Source organism: Cricetulus griseus, assembly GCF_003668045.3.
Source record: "Cricetulus griseus strain 17A/GY chromosome 1 unlocalized genomic scaffold, alternate assembly CriGri-PICRH-1.0 chr1_0, whole genome shotgun sequence".
In the NCBI taxonomy this organism is placed as follows: Eukaryota; Metazoa; Chordata; class Mammalia; order Rodentia; family Cricetidae; genus Cricetulus; species Cricetulus griseus.
Window position 1 is genome coordinate 29211199 of NW_023276806.1, and position 21351 is coordinate 29232549.

Sequence of the window (21351 nt, forward strand, 5' to 3'; positions counted from 1 at the left end):
GCTAAATAGTCTCAACCTGCATGGTCACAGCTTAATGTGAGAATGAATAAGCTGTCTAATTAAATAAAGCATTATCAATCGATGTTAGTGGGCTGGAGACCCCCTTCCAGACTCACCAGGGATCCATACATGCTCATAGGGCATATTCTAGCATACTTAAGAGAGATTGCCAGATGAAGGTACATGACAAAGAGTGCACTGATGGCTGGTGGGGGCCAGGAGTGACGATGCAATCAGACTTGTGAGGACTTACATAGTAGTCTGTGTTTGACTTTGTATTCACTTAGCCTTTAACAATAATGCAAGCCAGCAGAGCCCTTATCTGCATCCTGCGCTACTGCATTTTTATCACTCAGTAGGATCTGGACACACATTAGACATTTCTGAGTGAATTTTATTTTTACAGTTTAGTTCCCAGAGCTGCTTCTGGTGTTTGGGGCTTTGTATTTTAAGTGCTGATGCTTAAACCCATGATTTTACACATACTGGGACCACTGGGCTACACCCTCAATCCTAATTATTACGCTATTGCTAGGCCTTTCTTTTTAATTATTAAAATGTCTTAGTTACTTATGTGTATGGCTGTATTCCTACATGTGTGTCTGTGCACCGCATGGGTACCTGGTCCTCAGATCCTCTGAGACTGGGTTACAGATGTCTGTGCACAGCCTTATGGGTATGCAGATCAAACCATGGTCCTCTGGAAGGGCGGCAAGTGCTATTAGTCATGGAGTCAAGTCTACAACCCTGACTATGCCCATTTTTTACCATCTTTATTTAGATATGTGTAGTAAATTTTAATTTTCAGAGAATGTTTTAGACTGTCACCTTTCCCTTGGATTCTACAACATCCCTTACAGAAAGGTCAACATTGCCACCATGTCTACAGCTAGCCTGTCACAGAAAGAACTCTGGTTGTAGCCCATGCCTCCTACTGCATGTCTGTTGCTTTCCATCATGAAAGTGACTCAAGGTTTGCAAAAGTCCTGAACCATATTCTAATTTTGGATGATTTTACAGTGGTTTCAAATGTTTGTCGTGATTTGGATACTGTTCACTCCTGCTCTCAGCAGCCTTGTGATTTGGGAACTAAATATTTGAATGTACCCATCTTGAGTTGTGAGTGACAGGGAGTGACCAAGCAATCGTGAAAGGCACGTCTTCACACAGGAGAAATCCTGGTGAAGTAGCTGAGCATATGAAACACAAAAAACGTAATTACCCTAGTGTCTGCAGTCACATGGGACCCGAATCCAGCTTAGAAAGTGTAACCTTTGATTTACAAACAAGCTCAGTAGGCTTCGTTTTATGTCTCCTGTACATTGTGAACAAACTTCCCAGTGACCAGAGCTCTGACAGTTCATAGACTGGTATGTCAGATATCCCAACTCAGAAAAGGAGGCGGTGGGTGGGATTTGGGGAGTGATTATATGCACAAGTCGTTAGAACAGAAAGGCAAGAAACAAAGAAAAACTTGCTCATGTCTGTTGCTTGACAAGTTACTCTGTCCCCTGGGGCATTTGCATTTCAATGGAGTATGAAATGAAGTGATCCCTTTACAGCATTTGACTTGTATGGTTTGTGACTTTGCAGAAGTGCCAGGAGGCTTACAAGTCAGTGCATAAATCTTGATAATAAGCACATACTGAGACATATATCCTATTAGATATGAAATGTGATATTAGTAAATTGATAATAAATCCTTGTGTGAGTCAATCTCTTTGCCATAAACAGATCTGCTTGCTACATACAAGTCTGTGTTTCGGGAGAAGAATAGATGGGCCTTTTGTATGTCACAATCGTTGGGAATTTTTAAGTAAAATCCACTTGAAATTGGAGTCTATTTTAAGCACTGCTAGTAGTTCAAATGTCCAGATGTCTTTAATTATAAACAAGTTCCACACAGAGCTCTCTGAACACCAAATGGTTCTTTAAGATTCAGGTTTAGCTCAGCATGTGGGAGAATGAGGCAGGAGGGTCTCATGTTAGGGCCAGCCTTGGCTACTTGCTACTAGCCAGAACAGCAACAAAACCACAACCAACAAATCAGAAGCAAAGCAAAACTAGCAAGCACACAGGAAATGCGACTGAAGGTTGGGTGGCACATGGAAGCAGGGAGATGTATCTTGTGAACCTAGTAAAACAGATACGGTGGACAGACCTAACCAGTTCTTTCTGTTTGGAGGCTAGCCCAGACTTGAACTTCAGGACATGCTGGGATGTTCTGTCCAGCACATCGAGGTCCCCTTTCTTTTCTGAAGACTGGCAATAATTGTATGGGATTTTTTGCGTTTGCAGATCAAGATGATTGTGGCCCTGGGGCATGTGGCAGGCATGCTCTCTGTGTTTCAGAGGGAGAGACTGCTGTGTGTCAGTGTTTGGAAGGATTTGCTGGGCATGGAAACCTGTGTTCTGGTAAGAGCAAAAGTCAAATACACAAATTTGGAAAATAGTGAACCACAACAATTCGTTTGCTTTTACTGACTAAAAATCTCCACCAGGAGCCGGGCGTTGGTGGTGCACGCCTTTAATCCCAGCACTCAGGAGTCAGAGGCAGGTGGATCTCTGTGAGTTCGAGGCCAGCCTGGTCTACAGAGTTCCAGGATAGACTCCAAAGCTACACAGAGAAGAAAACCTGTCTCAAAAAAAAAAAAAAAAAAAAAAAAAAAAACCCTCCACAATGGTTTAAGGAATCAGTAGGTTTAAAGGTTTAAATGAATTATTTGATGTTAGAAAAAAAAGTATTGTATGCACAGATAATGAACTATATAAGCACATTTACAAATACTGCTACCTCTTATTATACTGATGTTGTATTAAAATTATGCAAAAAATGAAGTTGACAGTAAGAAGCATGAATTTGAGCTCAAGTCAAACTTATAAAATCACAAAAATAGAACATTTTCCTCCAAAAAAGCTAGTATATATGTCTTAGTAAAACAAATAGATTATGACTGATAGATTTAGATTTTATATTGATAGCCTCAAGTTGTAAGTTGGTGATAACTGGGAAAATGTTAGTCCTTGTCACCTGGAATTGTGGCAGAAAGTAATTTACTTAGACGTACCTAGCTATTTGGACAGGTGAGAACTTCATAAAAAAGAATTAAGAAATGAAATTCACATCTAAAATGTAGGGTCTGCATTTTATTCACTAACAGTACCTGTTAGCAGTCAAGTGATTGACTACACAAAGGTTTAGTGTTTCTTATATTCCTGTTATTTATTTCCAGGATTGCCTAAACCAGTGGCTCTCAACCTTTCTAATGCTGTGACCCTTTAGTACAGTTCATCGTGTTATGGCGCCCCCCCCACCATAAAATTTTTCATCGATACTTCCTAACTGTAATTTTGCTACTCTTACGAATTGTAATGTAAATATCTGATATGCAGGATATCTGAAGTGAACCCCTGTTGGGGGTCATGACCCACGGGTTGAAAACCATTGCTGGCGTAAACATTTCCTGTGTCCATAATTTCCCCCACAGATATAGATGAATGCGCGCTGGGTAGCGCAAGCTGTCCTACCACGTCATCCGAGTGTATTAACACCGAAGGTGGCTATGTCTGCAGGTGCTCTGAAGGCTATGAAGGAGATGGGACCGACTGTTTCGGTGAGCGCACAGGTGCCAATGGACAAGGGAGGGGGAGGAGCCAAGCTAGAGAGAGTCATCAGAAGTTGTGGTTGCTGTGGGCCAAGAGAAAGGCAGGATACACTTGGAGAGAGACACATGTCAAGAATAAAAGAGACGTTGTGTGACCTGTTCAGACAGATGTAGTTTAGGTCTCGGTAAACAGTCTCTTGGCCACAATGCACAAGCCAAGCTGCCTGAGGAGGTCGTCTGCCTCTTTTTCTTCTTTGGTTCCTTCTCTGGGGTTTGAGGGATGGAGGCTCATCAGTGCTGTGTTGGAGGCCATCAGTGGGCAGCTGGGCAGCACTTCTTTGTCACTGAGTGTGGCAACTGGACTTCAGTGAAATGCAGAGGTGGTGTGGGTGTGTTGGGAGTCACTGTGTGCATAAACAAAAGGACCGGTGGCTCCCAGGCAGGCGTAGGGTGTTTCTTACTAGTTCAATAGAAGAGAGCTTCTAGCACTGACATTTCACTGCAAGTTCAGAATGATTGAAAGCCCTTTCATAACCACTCTCCTCTGCCAAGGGCTGGGTGGGGCTGTGGGCTGGGAGTTCACCCTGTGGATGTCTTGTGCTGCCCCAGGTGTCAGCATCACTGCACAAGTGGAGGCCTGCCCTAGGCCACCCACACCCAGTACAGTGCTTAGCCATTTTCCCAGGGCTTCCTGGCTCCTCTTCTGGGCTTTTCTTTTCCTTCTGAAAACAAACAGCGAAGGGCAGATGCCTGATAAGAAACTCAAGTGATGGTGTTTTCTCTCCATTGTGAAGGTCATGACTGTCCATTTGTGGATCTGGTTGGCTTAAGCCAGACGTTATCAGATTCGGTCTGTGCAGCCCACAGACATCTGAAAACACACCTTTAAGCACACATTTGGCAGGCAGTCAGGAAAATGTCACGGCACTAATTAAGCAGGCTCACAGATATTTGGGCCAAATAGACGTCATATTTCATTTCTTTTGAAGAGAAAAGAAGGTATATTTTCTCAGAGACTTAAATTCTTTATAGACTCTAGATTCCCTCTGTCACTAACCTATCTCCTATCAGATACGCCAAAGGGTGTCATGGCCCTTTCTTGCCTAGCTCCTTGGGGTCTTCAGGACCATAGAAGCCATAGATATGCTTGTGTTTTCTATCATTGTACCTCAGTGTGTGTGTGTGTGTGTGTGTGTGTGTGTGTGTGTGTGTATGTGTTTGATAAGTAGGTGTTTTAATTAGTGTTACTATTGCTGAGATGAAACACCATGGCCAAAGCAACTTGGAGAAGAAAGGGTTTATTTCAGTTTACATTTCCAGGTAACAGTCCATCATGGAAGGAAATCAGTGCAGGAACTCAAACGAGGCAGGAACCTAGAGACAGGAGCTGATGCAGAGGCCATGCTGCCTATTGGTTTGTTCACCTTTTTTTTTTTTTTTTTTTTTTTTTGAGACAGGGTTTCTCTGTGTAGCTTTGGAGCCTAGGCTGGCCTAGAACTCACAGAGATCTGCTTGCCTCTGCCTCCCATCGGCCTCTTTTCTTAACCCAGGACCACCAGCCTACCAGCCCATATCAATAGCCAATTAAGAAAATGCTCTACAGGCTTGCCTACAGCCCAGTCTTATGGATGCATTTCTTAACTGTGGCTCCTTCCTCTCAAATGACTCTAGCCTGTGTCAAGTTGACATAAAATTGGACAGGACAATAGGGGTGGTTCTGATGAATGGGCCATTTTTGGCTCACAGAAGCTACCTTCTTGCTGCAACCTCATGGTCTTTCCTCTGTGGTGTACAGGAACCCTGGTGCTCCTTCCTCTGTGAAGGACACAGATCCAACAGGACACCCTCCTACTGTTCTTGTTTAACCTTAGACAGCTCCTTACAAATGATGTCTCAGATACAGTCCACTGGGAGCTAGGGCGTCAGGACAGAAAGATTTGGAGAGGTGTTTCAGTCCCTACTATTAGCAGAAGTCTGAGAGGGGCTGTTGTAGCTATTTACTTCCCTGAATCAGCCCTTTCTTAAGCTTTCTAGCTGCTGTTTTATGAACATTAAAAGGAAGCAGGTGACACTAATTTTAATCGTACATTGTATGTGTTCTAATATATCAAAAATAGTAACATTTTACTATGCAATCAGTATTTTAGATGTTTATGCTTTAACTTGCATATGAAAACATAAAACTCTGGTGCGTACTTTAAGGCAGCATGGCATGGATTAGAGGGCTAGACACATTTAGAGAGCCAGTACTCCCACAGGAAACGTCTTGCAGTACTGGACAGCACAGCTGTAGGTAACAGAAAAGCCTCTGGCATGTCCCTAAAGTGGCAGGCACAGTTGTGAGCTCACCACTGTGTGATCTAGGGAGACTCTTGCGTTTGGGAGTGGCCTAGAGGAGACATGGGATGCTGGAATACAGCAAGGCAGCTCTCCTTATAGTAATTTAGTTCAGACATGAGAAGACCTAGCTGAGAAGGACAAAGGCTGGCAGCAGGGCTAATGGAGGGCTCATTTATATAACTCATACTTGTGTTTAGGAAAGTGTTGTATTTGATATGTCATTTATGCCAATAGCTGAGCATCTAGTTGAAAAAACGACGTCTGAGTTTTAGGATATGACATGCTGATTGCTGGATGTGCTCTCCTGACCTCTGGCCTGGACAAGTCTTCCTTCCAAGAGGGATGGGAATCATATCAGAAGCCTAGAATCCCTGAATAGGTGTGATCTTTATTTCCAGCATTCATGGCAGTGCCCCTAAAATGCAAAGGGCCCTGGAGCATGAGGCACCACACAACCTAGAAGAAATCCCCTTCTAGACTGCTGGACCTTGTGGTTCCATAACCCTGCTCCTGTCTCTGCATTCCCTTTCTCTTCTCACTTCTTCCTCGGACAGATATTGATGAGTGCCAGCAGGGGATGCACAGCTGTGGGGAGAATGCCAACTGCACCAACACGGAGGGAGGTTACAACTGCACTTGCCTGGGCCGCCCATTTGCGCCTGGACTGCCTTGCCCCGGTAGGTGGATGGGTGGTCCAGGTCAACCGGGAGGAGCTTGGTTCAGAAAAATCCTGATTGCCTTGGGGATTCTAGAAAGCACTGTTTAATCAGGCTGGAAAGCTGGATTTCATCACAAAATCGATGCTGGGCAGCAGAGCTGGAGATGATGCAGGCTTTGTTAACTTCACAGCATCTGTAATAAACCTATCAACATCATCATCATCACCATCATCATCACCATCATCATCATCATCATCATAACTATTACTCACAGTTCAGTATAGGTGGTCCTCCTTAACTAAGTCTGTGACTACTTCCCGTTGGTTGGTTGTTTTCAGGGGCTGTGGGAAAAACTTTGCTGGCCTAGGCAGGCCAAGACTATAACTGGACTTGTAATAGTATATTTTGTTTATTCCAGCACATACAAATGTTAAGACTTTCAGAGGTAACCTGTATAAAATTTTATATCTACTTAAATTTTGGTACTAAATCTTAAAAATCCGGTATGTATTTTACACATACAGCGCACATCAGTATGGGCTTCAGGCCAGGGCACCGTGTTGCCCAGCACAGGGAACCCCTAGCAACTTTTCAGTGGCGTGGAGCAGTAATGGGAGAAGAATCACTTTCAAGGACTTTTGTTTGTTTGTTTGTTTGTTGTATTTCGAGACAGGCTTTTCTGTATAACAGCCCAGGCAGTGCTGGAACTTCTTTGTAGACCAGACTGGCTTCAAACTCACAGAGACCCACCTGCCTCTGCCTCCCTAGTGCAGGTCTAAAGGCGTGCGCCAAGGAGTTTTCAAGGATTACGTTCAAGGATTTTTAAATTGCTTTATAAAGTCAGCATGTCTGGAGGTGAATTAGCAACCCAGCCAGCTTTTGTTTCTTTAAAACAGTTACCACTACTGGCTTTCACTTCACAAACCACGACATCTGCACCCCACAAAGAAACTGGGTTCTCCAAGGCCCTGGCAGCCAGGGCAGAGCTCTTACCCTCTCAGCTCTGCAGAGAAGTTCGTTGCCTGGGTTCTGGCTTTTATAGTGAATTGTTTTATTTTATTTTTCCTCAGATAATTTCCTTCATTCAAAAGGTATTGAAGGTAAGTACAGAGGCTGGTGCCTGCAATCCCAGGAGCTGGGAGGCTGAGGCATGGGGATTGCTACGAGCTTGCGGACAGCCCAAGCTACAGAGAGACCCTGACCCCCTCAAAAAAAAAAAAGACCAAAGAAACCTGTAAAACTTCTTTGTCAGGTGCACACCCCAATGCCTTCCCTTTAAGAAGTAGGAAACTATTCAAAATCAGAAGGCTTCCCCTCTTTGACTTTCCTTCATTACTGTAACACTCTCTTCCCATCAGTTGCTACAGTCTAATGTCTGAAAGGGTCCCCAGTCCATTTCAGATTGAGGATGACCCCTCCTTTCTTTGTCTCTAGTGTATTTTATATCCAGTAGCCCAAATCCAGAGAAAGAAGTATAGCACAAATAATAAAAACCCAGAGACAGATATTGGGTTCAAGCTGAAGATCAGAAAAGCAAAGCCACCAAGCCACTCGAGCGCTCTTACCTCTACCAAGGCTGGGGTGACCCTGTCCTCAGCGTGACTGAAGACTGAGACACTGGGCTCCTGTCTGCTTCCATCTTATATTCCTCCCTAGTGCTAGGATGAAAGGTATTTACCACCACGGCCTGGCCTGTATGGCCGACTACTGTGGCTAGCTTTGCATTCTGGTCTTCAGGCAAGCTTTATTTGTTAGATCATAAACAAATGTCACTGCAAAGACGGGCTTGGCTTCTTGGTGACTGACACAAGGCTTGGTTAGGAATATGGAACTTATGGCTCCCGATACTTCCACTGTAATTTGTTCATAGAAACTCTTTGGCTATTCCAGGCTCTACCTCACCCCCTATCCTTGGGGAAGATGGCCGCCAATTGGTCAGAAACAGTAACCCAGGATGCCCACCGTCACATGACGGATATTGTCTCCATGGCGGTGTGTGCATGTATGTTGAAGCAGTGGACAGCTACGCGTGCAAGTAAGTCAAGAGTCTTTCTGATGGCACAAGAGAGCATTGTCGTTCATGATGTTCAGGAAGTTTGTAAAATTTATACAGAGGAGGTTTTTCTACCAGAAGTGGTGACTTTCTTCTTACTTAAGTAACTTGATGAGCATTGTCTGGCGATTCAGTTCCTCATTCAACATGAAAAAGGCAGATCTGTAGGGAATTTACTAAAACCAATTTAGTTTCAGCCAGATTCTAGATTTATAAAAATGTTGCACCTATAGTCACACTAGATTTATTGCCTCTAATGTTTAAAGCTAAAAAAAGTTTCCTTTTCTTCCTAATATCCAGTTTTTAGTGTTGTCTTGGCAGAAAAGGTTGAGCGATGAAACAGCTGCTGTTTGCTCCTGTTTAGCTCCCCTGAGCAATATGGCAGGCCAAGTTTTGACCTGAAGAGATTCCAAAGACCCAGAGTTCTGAGACACTCCCATGGCGCCCACACAGAGAGCCTTTCTGTATAATAAAGGCATGTGTGGGGTTGGGGAGAAGGGTGAGTCAGCAAAGGAAGGGAGCCTGGGTTCAGATCTCTCAGGCAGGTGGGGCAATGTGAGCTTGTACCCCAGAACTGGAGAGGTACAGACAGGAGGGTCCCCAGAGCCTCCTGGATCAGTGAGCTCCAGGTTCCCTGAGAGACCATATCTCTAAATATAAGGTGGAAGATCTAGACAGGCTTACTAGATAAAAACTCTCCCAACCATGCCTGGGACCCGAGTTCAGTCACTGAGACCCATGGTAGAAAGAGAGAATAAGACTCATTCAAGTTGTCTTCGGACCTGCACACATGCTCTGTGGCATCTATGCATGCATGCACACACACACACATACACACACACACACACAAACATCTATACACATAAACATATATACATATACATACATACACAATACACACATATAAACATACATACATACATACATATATGCACATATACTCATATACACATACACACACATATATACACATACACTCATATACATACATATATGCATATACAGCCATATAAACATATACACAAACACACACACACCCATACTCACACACACATGCACCCATACACACACATACACTCATACATACACACACATACACTTATACACATTCACATACCCAAACACACACACATACATCCATACACCCATACATCTATACATGCATACACACACACGCGAACACACATATACATCCAGACACCCATACACCAATACAAGCACACAATCATACACCCATACACACACACACACATATCCATACATCCATACGTGTGTATACCCATACACATAAATAAATTAAATAAATAAATAAATAAAAATAACAGTTGTTAAGAGGCAGAGCACAAAAGAGGAGGATAACTGGTATCTGTTTCTAGTCTCCATGTGCAGTTGCATACACACCCCAAATATGCTGTATCTAATTCAGGTCGACATTTTACCTTTAACGAATTTCACATGTTCAAGATAGATGTGTAAAACACATAGTCCCCCAGGGCCGGGGCTGTGATCCTACTGAGTAGATGGTATGGGCTTAAACAATTTTGTCATTTTTATTAGCAATAATGAAAAAGAGTCTGAATTATTGGAGGAAGAAGAAGCTATATGTTTTGACAGACTATATGATCTTACATTAAAAATCATGTCAGCCTGACAAAGATTGTGGAACTGTTTGGAAATATTAGTAAAATGACCCAATTACAGTAGAGTTCTGCTTTCAGGTCTATATTTACATACTGTGATTTTCTAACTCAAGAGTCTTTTAAGTATCATAATAAATTCTAACTAATCGTCTTTAATATTAGCAACCAATTGTTTTTATCTACACACTTTATCCTATTCTACCAAATAGGGAATTATAAAAGTGGATGTCTAGTTGATTGTCTGTGGTTTTTTTCCTCCATGGTAGTTAACTTTAGGTCCCCAAATCACTATTGCAATATGAAGGATACCAAAGGGCTATAGTGCATTGCAGTGGCGCAGTTTTCATTTTAATCTGATTCTGATGATTCATCAACACACCTTTCTTTTTAGCATTAATTCCCTATGAAAACATCATCTTTCTTTGGTTATGCTCTAAATACAGGTTACCAAAAGATGACAATTAAGTCGGGCAGGGCAAAGGCACAGGAGTGCACCTGAAATCCCAGCACTAGGGAAGTAGGGGGAGGAGAATCAGAAGTTCTAGGCCATTCTTGGCTACAAAGTTAATTGAAGACCAGCCTGGGTCACGGAAAACCCTATTTTAACTAAACAAAAGATAACACACATAAGGACCTTTAACCAAAAGCAATATTTAAAATCACTGGTGTTCACAATCGTTGGAGCATAACTTTATTTTATTTTGAATTGATTTAATAAAAATGTGGCTTAACAGGTTTTCAGAACTTCCTTCCGTTTGTCCGTCAACCTCCCTTACATCGTATTAATTAATTCCGAAGTAACAGACCTTAGGGAGAACCTGTCAGTGCAGCTTTTTCAGGAGCACATCACTGTCTTCCTGCACAGAGTCGCTTCTAAGGGCTCTTCAGAGCCCAGGACCCATGATGTGTGTGTGGGGGGGGGGGGCATGGGCTGGTACTGACTGCCTATAACTTTGCCCACCTGGTTGCTTGGGATAGCCCAATCTCTTGAGCTCCGAGGAGGCCTTCAATCTCTCTGGCTTGGCTTTGGCCAAACACCCTCCTAATACTTCGTTACAAAGCAGGACCCCTTACAGCAGGGCTGTGACGTTTCCCGAGGACAAGTCCGGTTGGAGAGTGTTCTGCCATTCTTCACGGACTCATGACTACAACAACTTTTAAGGCTGCTTTACACTCACTTGGTGTATATTGTTTGACCATGGAAACTCAAACTTCTTTTGCCAAACAAATTAATAATTCAAATAATCCACAGCACTCATGGCTGTGCCCTACCCTCTTGTATATTGCTGACTGTGCTGGGCTCTGTTGCTATCATAGCCTGCTTGGCTCTGTAGGACCACTGGCCATTCATTTGACACAGTCCTCAAGACCCCAGATCAGCTTGCAAATGGAGCCCATTAGCATCCAACAGTTTAAAAAAATATGGCTGCTGTTGTAACCAAAATTAGCTAGAATTAAAACAGACCCCAGGAAGCCTGAATAACTTTGTGCTTCCCCCCTCAGCTCCCGCCATCTTTTGTGTAGTCGGTTCTAGAACAATTATCTTTCAGAGGTGAACAGAACACAAAGTCCTGCTGAAAGCACCACAGTGTACGTGTACTAAGTGTTAGGAATAAAGTAGTGGTTTAGGACCGCGTGGCAGGTCCGCGGTCCTGCGGGTGATGGACGGTGGGCAGATGGGAAACAGAGAACTGCAGATGTGACTCATGTTGAAGATTTTATAGAGTGTGTGTGTAGGGGGATGAGAAGGTAAAGAGACACAGAGACAGAGAGACCGAGAGAGGACAGATGAGAAGAGGTGCGGGAAGAGAGAGGGGAAGAGACAAAAAAGTCCTGTCTGCCCCTTCAGAGGGAGAGCGGGAAGAGCTAAGGGAAGTGGGTGGAGTCTTTCTTTTAAAGGTTCAGAGTACACATACCTGCGGTGCGCAGGTGGGTGAGAGGCGGGGCCAGGTTTGCCTGGATTACAACCCTAGGGAGCTAGGTTTGACATCTGAGAACCATATGATTCAGAGCGGCCAAGCCTTGGCTGAGTGACCTCATGCACACTATTTAGCGCGGAGCCTGTTTCCTTAGCTGTAAAACAGGGAACGTCCACAAACAATAACGAGTTAAAAAATAGTGAGTAAAGACAGTGTGTCAGTCACAGATGCTTAATAATTACTGTTCCTTTTCTTCCCTCCTCAGAAAGTGACTTTCCATTTTCTTTTGGTGGGTGAAAGGTAGAACTAGGGAATAGACCCCAGGTCTTCTGGAAATTTCAACCGTGTTTTTCCATGCTGTGTCTTCCCACCAGAGCTGCTGGTATCATTTCTGTGCATTCTTTACTTCAGCCCTTTTAGAATAGAGTGGGGACATAGATGTCTGATGGTAGATCCAGGGCTGAGAGAGGAAATTTGAACAGGTTTTTTGTTTGTTTGTTTGTTTGTTTGTTTGTTTTTGGTGTTGTAAGTTAAGTCTAATGTGAAGAAAATGCAGTTGTTTCTCTGCATTTTGGTTTCTGGAAACAAGCACTTCCAGTAGATGGCAGCCTTGCTTCACTTACCTTATAATTACAATAACAGTCTTCAGCCAACAGTAAGCTGTTTATAGGTAAATGGCCCCTTGCCCTCAAAATAGCTACTCACCTCTTGTGTCACTATTTTTTTTTTAAATTTTTCTCTTGGAAACAGCAAGCAGTCCCTCTATAACCTAAGCTCTACACGCTGTCCAGAGCCTGCATGCACTTCTATTACAGCCTAGTGTTCAACAAGGCTCCCTACCTTCTAGTTCTTTCCTTTGACCAAACATTCGTTTCCAGGTCTCTCCTGGGTCTTAGGGCAGAATCACTTTGTGTTGGTTTATAAAGGGTGTCTCCTGAGTATGTCTTTCGTCAGTGTTCTGGGTGCCTTATAGAGACAGTATGGAAAGAGGAAAGTGTCCTGAGTATGTCTTTCGTCAGTGTTCTGGGTGCCTTATAGAGACAGTATGGAAAGAGGAAAGTTCTCAGGGTTAACGTTATCCGTGTTGATGCGTGCGTGAATCAGTATTTTTAGCTCACATCACAGGCTCACTAAGCTGAATCTAGAAAATTGAAGGAAGAGAGACAACGCATACTGAATTTGTAAGTATCGGGTGCCAGGGGTCTCTGGCTGACTTCTGTTTGTGTGTCATCCACAGCTGTATCGTCGGCTATGTTGGGGAGCGATGTCAGCACCGAGACTTGCGATGGTGGGAGCTGCGCCACGCTGGCCACGGGAAGGAGCGCGACATTACTGTGGTGGCTGTCTGTGTGATTGCACTAGTCCTGCTGCTCCTGTTGGGGACCTGGGTGGTTTACCACTACAGGTAATCCTTTCTTTTCCATGGGACTTGATGCCCTCTTTTCTAAGCCCTTCCGAAGGAATGCCTATTTCCTTGGATGAACTTGAGCAAAATACTTACTGCATTTAAAGGGAGGAATAATCTTTCATAAAAGTCTGGACATCACTGCACTAAAATATCAATGCTCTTCCCTTTCCGATCATTGCATAAGACTTGTGGTTCTTCATTCTGGTGATGGTGAGGCTCCAACCCAGGGCCTCACACATGTTACACTGAGCTGCATCCTCAGATCTCATCTACCACAATGCATCATTGCAGACCAGGGTTTTCTTTTAGCATCACATGCCTACATCAGCCAGCATAACCATGACTGCCTGCTGTTAATTACCCACAACTACTCTTCACTAGAGAAAACCATTATCTTCCCTAACTTGGGAAGGAATCTGGTCATTGGACTTTGTTTTCAATGGTTTAAAATTAATAGTTTAAAACTGGGAAACAGTAACACACATTCATGTAAAACAGGCATCTCACTGCTCGTGTTCATTTGCTTTAAAAGGATAACATGGCACTGTCATCAGCTGAAACAGCTTAGGAAGTGTTATAGTTTGTGCTGTAAATGAAAAAATCAGTGGCTCACAAGGCTCGACTGGAGGGGCTTTATAAAATCATGTGGTTTGAATGCATCATCTTCTGGCTGTGGTCCCCTTACCTGCCAGATGTCAGCTTTCTGGTGAGATGGAGAGTACCTGCTACTACCAGGAAGTAAATATACAACCACATTTACCAAAACTGAAGAAGTACTCCAGTTACAACTGTTTCGTATTCTGGAAAATTCACTATCATCAGCGAAGGTGCTCCCACCAAACACCCTGCTATGCATACTGTATCAGTAAATAGTGTGGAGTCAGCTTGTGCATTTCAAGTCCAAGTTCATGTCTAGAGACCCGCAGGCTGGCTTCCTCCTTCGTGTGCATTAGTTTTCTTTGCTATGAGGGATAGGGAAATGGACTTATTTCAAGACTTGTTGTGAGACTGAGTTAGTCTGAGTTAAGAGTTTATTATAGGCCTGGTGTATTTGGTATAATAGATGATACCTGAAGTTGTTATGGTGATATACTAACATAATCTTCCCAATAAGAGGTATACACTTAACAAACCTTTTTCATCATCTCCTGAGAGACAAGGTTCTCGGGGACAAACTTGAACTTTCAATTTGGTGGCCCATCATTATAACCACACTTTTTAAAAGCCTGTTGTTTATATTCTGTATGCTTGTAGAAAGAATATTGAGTCATCAATGCTGGAAAGAATGTCAATCTACAGATAGAGCTTTAAAAAAAAAAACAGAAAAACAAAAACTTTGCCAAGTGTAGTGACACACACCTATGATCCCAGAACTCAGGAGGCAGAGGCAGGCAGATCTCTGTGAGTTCAAGGCCAGCCTGGTCTACACAGTGAGTTCCAGGACAGCCAGGGCTACATAGTAAGACCCTGACTCAAAATCAAATCAAAACAAAACAAAACAAAACAAAAAAACCCTTATGATTATATATGATACAATTATTTTTTGTTTGTTTGATGTGTTAACACATGTGATTTAATATTTTTCAGAAGTCTGGATATTTTTTAAGACAAAGTGTTGCTATGTGGCATGGGCTAGCCTCAAACTCTTGCCTCAGCCTCCCAAGTGTTATGATTTTAAGTATTTGTCAACAAGCCTGCCTGACCAGCGACATATGTGGATTGAAAGCTAGTGGCTGGTTGATGGTGGATTTTCAGCTTCAGACTCCCATCCTCTTAATAACAAAAGTGATGATGGGGCCAAGTCAGTAAAGTGTTTGCCATACAAGCCCGAGGATCTGAGTTAAATCCTCAGCACCTATGTTTGAAAACTTAAAAAAAAAAAAAAAAAAAAAAAAAAAAAAAGCAGGGTGCAGCTATACACATGTAATCCCAGCATGGGGGAGACAGAAACAGCATCCCTGGAGCTTGATGACCAGGCCAGCTGAATTGGCAAGCTTTAGGTTCACTGGAGACCCCGTTTCAAAAAAAAAAAAAAAAAAAAACACGAGATGAATAGCAATTGAGAAAGTTGAACAATGTCTACTTCTGACCTCCACATAAGGGCACACTTCCATACAGGTGCACGCACACAAACCTCATATATGCACATGCACAGATGATAAGAACTATTTCTTGGCAAGCTTGTTAGAACTCTTTCTTGAGATTGCAACGCTCCTGAGTTGTTTATGTCCCAGTGAACATCTCTGTGGCCGATTACTTAACAGTGCTACCCCCTGGAGCTGCATGCTGGCCTCGGGTCTTCAGCTTCGTGCTTGACTACATAGGCACCATCTCTAGATCTAATCTGACAAAATAGCTGTGCCAGCGAGTGGGCCGAGGTTTCTGCTTTTCCTTTGATAGTGTCTCAGGTTTGGTCTTTTTTTTTTTTTTTTTTTTTTTGGCTTCATGTCAGGACTCAGAAGCAGCTATTGGAAACAGCAAAGAACCCATATGAAGAGTCAAGCAGAAACATGAGCAGTGATGGGCCTGACTGCAGCGGGGCTGGGATATCTTCTTGCCCCCAACCTTGGGTAATGTTGTCAAAGAACACGAAGCTAAGAATTGGCTTCATAAGAATCATTGTTCATTTTCCTCTTTATTCATGACTTTCAGAGAAAATGAAATCTGTTCTAGCTGCCTGCTGGTCTCACAATGTGTCTTTTAGCCCTAGCATCTAGCCAATCTTCAGCAAGTGCTTTGTGCTCTGGACCTCGGTTCCTCACCAGTAGAGCTTCCTGAAGATGCTAAGATGCTAAGATCCATCTTCATAAATGCCATAAGCATGTGGCTTACTTAGGACCTCTCTCTAAGCAGAGCTCAGTGCTTTGAGGGCTCATGGCTTATGGACTGCTATATTACCTGCAGTGCACTTGATAGGCTATAGAGGTATTGACTGCAAGTTTAATTAATCTCATTTAAGTCATAGGAAAGAATGAGAAATGGTTTCCTGCATGTGTCTCTTTTAAATACATTTTTTAAAAAGATCAAAACTCCACACTGTGGTGAACAGCTTGTTGGCTCTGGGCTGCATTTGGAAGGCGGGGCTGGGGAGCAGTGTCCTCCCAACTGTCTTAACTACCATCCACACCAACTGTATTGCACACATCAGAGGGAGTTGGGGAGAGCTGAGTCCACAAACTAGGAGGAGAAGCAGCAGAAACAAATCTGCCCCCATCAGCTGTCTTCCATGGCAGCCAGAGTCCTGGAGCCTATGCGCTTGGGCGGAGAGGCACATGGTCAGAAAATTTGCAGCGGTCTTCTTGACTGGAGTCAGAAATAATGAGCCTATGCCCTTACACAGCAGGTCATTGTATCGATTCTGCAATATGTCACTGCAGAGACCATTAATGAGCAGGAGACAAAGTGTGGCGAGTGTTGTGGGGAATAGAGAGAGAAAACAGAGCACAGCTCCTGGGAGTCACCCTCATCACCACATTTCTGTCCCTATTACCTCATTGGTGCCACTCGTTAAAGCTTCCCTACACTTCTCTTGATGACTCTGAATTCTAGGTCCTTCCTGTGGAGGGCTCCTTTCTGAACCACTCAGTCAGCCCAAAGCTTGGAGCAGGCCTTCCCCCTGGTAACTTCTTGACAAGGAAGGACTTCACCAGCCTGTCTCCTAGAGCACAGAGAGCATGGCATAATTTTATTCTTCCTTTTTCTGTTTGATCTCTTTTAATATCTAACCTGTGTGGCCTGAGTGCAGGCCAGTCAGCTCTGTTCAGCCTGCATTGCAAGTGCGCAGTCAGTTTGGACAGTGCAAACAATGACAGAATGATCATTTGTTGAGTAAACAGAAATGTGGTTGTGGTTATCTGGGCCTCCCTTTTAGCACTCTGGCTCCTAAGCTGCTCAGCCATGAGGAAACAGCTGATGGGTCCCTGCAAAATAGTAGTTACACTATTGCTTATTAGTGCTCACTGGCGAGTGAGTTACTTAGGACTTGATAGGATGCTTAAATGAATTATATATAGCTATAAGCTATACATACGTGCACATGTGCACATTGGCCGATGGGCAGTACTTAGGATACCTATGGATGCTTTTACTATTTGCAGCAAAACAGTAGTTCCCAGGAATCCAAGATTCTTAACCCAAGATTCCAGAATCAGAACAAGTTCCAGGAAAGATAGTTGTGTGCCCTAATAGAAGTTAACACAAGGTTTCCAATTAATGCTGGGATCTCTCAGTACTGGAGAGATGGCTCAGCAGTTAAGATCACTGGCTACTCTCCCAGGGGACTGTGATCTGATTCCCAGCACCCACATGGTGGCTCATAGCCATCTGTAACTCCAGTTCCAGGGGATCCAGCGCCCTCTTCTGGGCTCCATGAGCATCAGGCGTGCATATAATGCACAGATATAAATGTGGTCAAAACACCTTACCCACAGTAAAATAATAAAAAGAACAGTTTTAAAGTGGACCTCTCATTAGCCAAAGACGAGTTGGCAAGGCCTTCCATCCCACTTTCACCTTCCTCTGAGTGCTACAATTTAATGCTTATCAAGGTGACTTGTGAATTACAGCGGTATCCCCTTTCTCCCTGGTCTTTTCTGCAGTTTGTGGTTCTAGAGGAACACCAAGACCCCAAGGGGGGGAGTCTGCCTGTAGCTGGCCCCAACGGCCCTGAAGTGGATGCTGGCCTGTCTTCTAACCTGCAGCCTGGTGAGCACTTATCTTTACCTTGATCTCGAGTGTTTCCCAATCACAAGTATTATACAATCACAAAAAGACCATTAGCATTGTCTGAGCTGAGTGAGAACTGGGTGGTTCTGACACGCCATGTTGTTTAGATAGATAGGTTTGAATGCATTTCCCTCTTCTATTAAGGTCCTGTCTACTCCAAGCCCAGGCACACTGCAGTCTATAGGTCATTCTGAGTGAGCACACAGGACTCAGCTCCTTCCTGTTGCTGCGAGCATAGCTTCTCTGGAGGTGGAAATGGCTCACCAAAAGCAGGTCCCATGTACTGGTGGGAGTGTCCTATTAATGTTACTTGATCCAGGCATTGTCCCCGGGGACTTCAGAAAACTCTGGTCTTGTCAGGGGTTAAACCTCAGCCAGACTCTTGGCTGTCTGAGAGTCCAGCCAGGCCACCGTGAAACTGAGCCAAGTTCTCAAGCTCTCCTGGAACTCAATCTGCTTCGGGTAGAAACAGAGTCACACATCCTTTGATAAGATCCTTTTGCCAGGACTTGTATTGTGATATGTCTCTTGGGTTCAGGTCTCAGATATCACTGTCCTTTTTACAACCCAGAGGGCAGTGCTGAACATGCTTTTGTGTCATAGGCCTTTGGAAAGGCAAAGGGAATCAATCTCTGAGCCAACAAAAACAGTTCCTCTGCTAATGGCAGGAGCCGGTGAAGTGATGGTGCTACTTATGTTTTCTGATACTTCTTGTCATGCCTATCACTATACCACCCTCTTCCAATTTTCAATAGGAAGAATATAGGGTCTTGTCATGATAAACTCATTCTAAATTTCCATTTTGAACGTGTATTCTGCTCTGTAACCCAGAACACTGAATTCGGTAAAAATGAATGTTATTGCCTAATTTGAGCAAGACCAGTCTGTTAAGGCTCAATTAAGGAATTGAATAAAAACTGTAATAAATGTTTTATTATGGTAACTGTTGCCTGTATACTTTTAAATTTCAGTATTTTCAACAGTTGCCAGGGTGGTGGTGTTGCCAGCGCTATTAATAAGAATGTAAAAGGCTGCCTTACAGTTACGACTTTTCCTTGAGCAACTAAAAGCACATGGTTTCTTGTGGAGATAATCTGCTTAGGAGGAACATGTGGAGTGATATTGAAGCTTAATTTCTGAGTTTTACTCAGAAATGTATTTAACAGAAATATGATTATCCCAGAAAAAAAAGGAGGATTCATATGGTTAGGTCTATATTCCAAGACGGGTTAAAACTGTGGTTCTCAACCTATGAGTCATGATCCCTTTGGGGGTCAAACAATCTTGTCATAGGTGTCACCTGAGACTATTTGCATACCAAATATTTACATTATGATTCACAACAATAGCAAAATTACAGGTATGAAATAGTAGCTAAAGTGATTTTATGGTTGGGGGTCACCACAGCCTGAGAAACTACATTAAGTGGTCTCAGCATTAGAAAGGCTGAGAACTACGGTGTTAGAACATTTTCATTTTTATCCATTCTACAGCAAATGCACTGATTCATTTTCTCTGAGCCATTCACTTGTTCTCCATATGGTTCAATCCCCCATCATGTGTCTGTCATTCACAGTGAAAATTCAAGCAGAGGTTGGGTGGGAAGGAAGAGTGGGGAAGGTTAGTTTTGACTCTGAACCACTGTGTTCTCTGTTCCTAGAAAGGCATGGAAGCGAAGTACTGGTGGTTGACCACAGAGCCATCATCATTGACCTCAGCCAGTGCCAAAGGGCAAGTCAAGGGTCAAGTGAAGAGCACTGTGTTGAGGGAAAGAGAGCCGTGATGGGAGGGAGGAAGTGTCTTTCCAATCTAAACTTTGTTCTAAGGCATTTATGGCCCAGATGTGGAGATAGGATGAACACAGAGCAGCTCTCTTGATCATCTCAACCAATCAAGACTATGCTAATTTTAAAAAATGAGTACCAAATAGGGTGACAGTGTGTTCCTTTGTTTCCAGTGTTTTAAGTCTATTATCCCATGACTATTACAAGGGTCTCTTTTGCCAGACATTGTAAACAATGAAATCTCCTCCTCTCCCTCATCTCCTCCTGCTCCTCTTCTCCCTCCACATTCCCCATCTCCTCTCCCCTTTCCTCCGTCTCTCTTGTCCTCCCTTCCATCTTCTTTGAATAGGGTCAGTGCATCTGAATTCATGGAGACAGAAGCCCCACATATATGGAATGGGCACAGGGCAAAGTTGCTGGATCCCACCACCAAGTGACAAGGGTCCTCAGGAAATGGAGGGAAACGCCCATTTACCCTCCTACAAGGAATGGCCTCTAACTCTGGGGGTTGAGAAGCTTCCTTCTCTCCAGTCAGGTAATGGATCAAGTCAACAAAGGGCCCCAGATCTACCACACCAAACAGAGCCAACTCCGTGGAAACTGGAAGCAGATGAACGATGAAAGAGCAAACGAGACCAATGGGATGTTCTCATTTGAAAATAGATCTACATGCAGATTGGTATTCCAGTCTCTATGGCTAATCCACCACTCAGTGTCCTGAACATAGCGGCACAGCTGCATAGCTGTGAGTTTTGCTTCTTCCTTCAAGCAGTCCCACTGAAGACTTTCAAAAGAAAGAGCCAAGAAAATCATTAGAAACCAAAGTCAAGACACTCACACGTTGTAAGCTGTGTCTTCTTCAATAGATGTTTTTCTTCCTTTCCTTGTTGCCTCAGAAGAAATGAGTTAAAGCAGGTGATCACACATTTTGTCAGTTGCAAAATAATTTATATGATTTACACAAAAGCCTTAGCTCAGTCCCATAAAATGGTTGGAACATTATAACTATTGCTGAGATATACTATGCACATTTAATTTATTATTGGGGTGGCCCATGCTCATAATTTGCCTTCTGGGTTGTGAAAATAATTGTAACTTAGAAAATGATTTATTCAGAATTAGATCTTTTTTATACTTTGAAATCTGTGAATGAAAATATTTAACTTTTAAAACATTTCTTAAGAGGCATTAGTGTTTCTTAATCATTTTTCCTTTTGC

General features: G+C 43.2%; 1 protein-coding gene across 1 annotated transcript in view; it reads left to right on the top strand.

The window, feature by feature from the left end:
- Positions 1 to 21309, top strand: part of Egf (epidermal growth factor) — a 78102-nt gene extending 56793 nt beyond the window's left edge. The window contains exons 17-25 of the mRNA XM_027395694.2: positions 2299 to 2415; positions 3489 to 3614; positions 6500 to 6622; positions 7675 to 7704; positions 8495 to 8639; positions 13454 to 13621; positions 16077 to 16194; positions 18223 to 18328; positions 20483 to 21309. Of these exons, the coding sequence (XP_027251495.1) occupies positions 2299 to 2415; positions 3489 to 3614; positions 6500 to 6622; positions 7675 to 7704; positions 8495 to 8639; positions 13454 to 13621; positions 16077 to 16194; positions 18223 to 18328; positions 20483 to 20754 (1205 nt within the window). The 3' untranslated portion in view covers positions 20755 to 21309. The remainder of the gene's footprint in view (positions 1 to 2298; positions 2416 to 3488; positions 3615 to 6499; positions 6623 to 7674; positions 7705 to 8494; positions 8640 to 13453; positions 13622 to 16076; positions 16195 to 18222; positions 18329 to 20482) is intronic.
- The last annotated feature ends 42 nt before the right edge of the window (positions 21310 to 21351 follow it).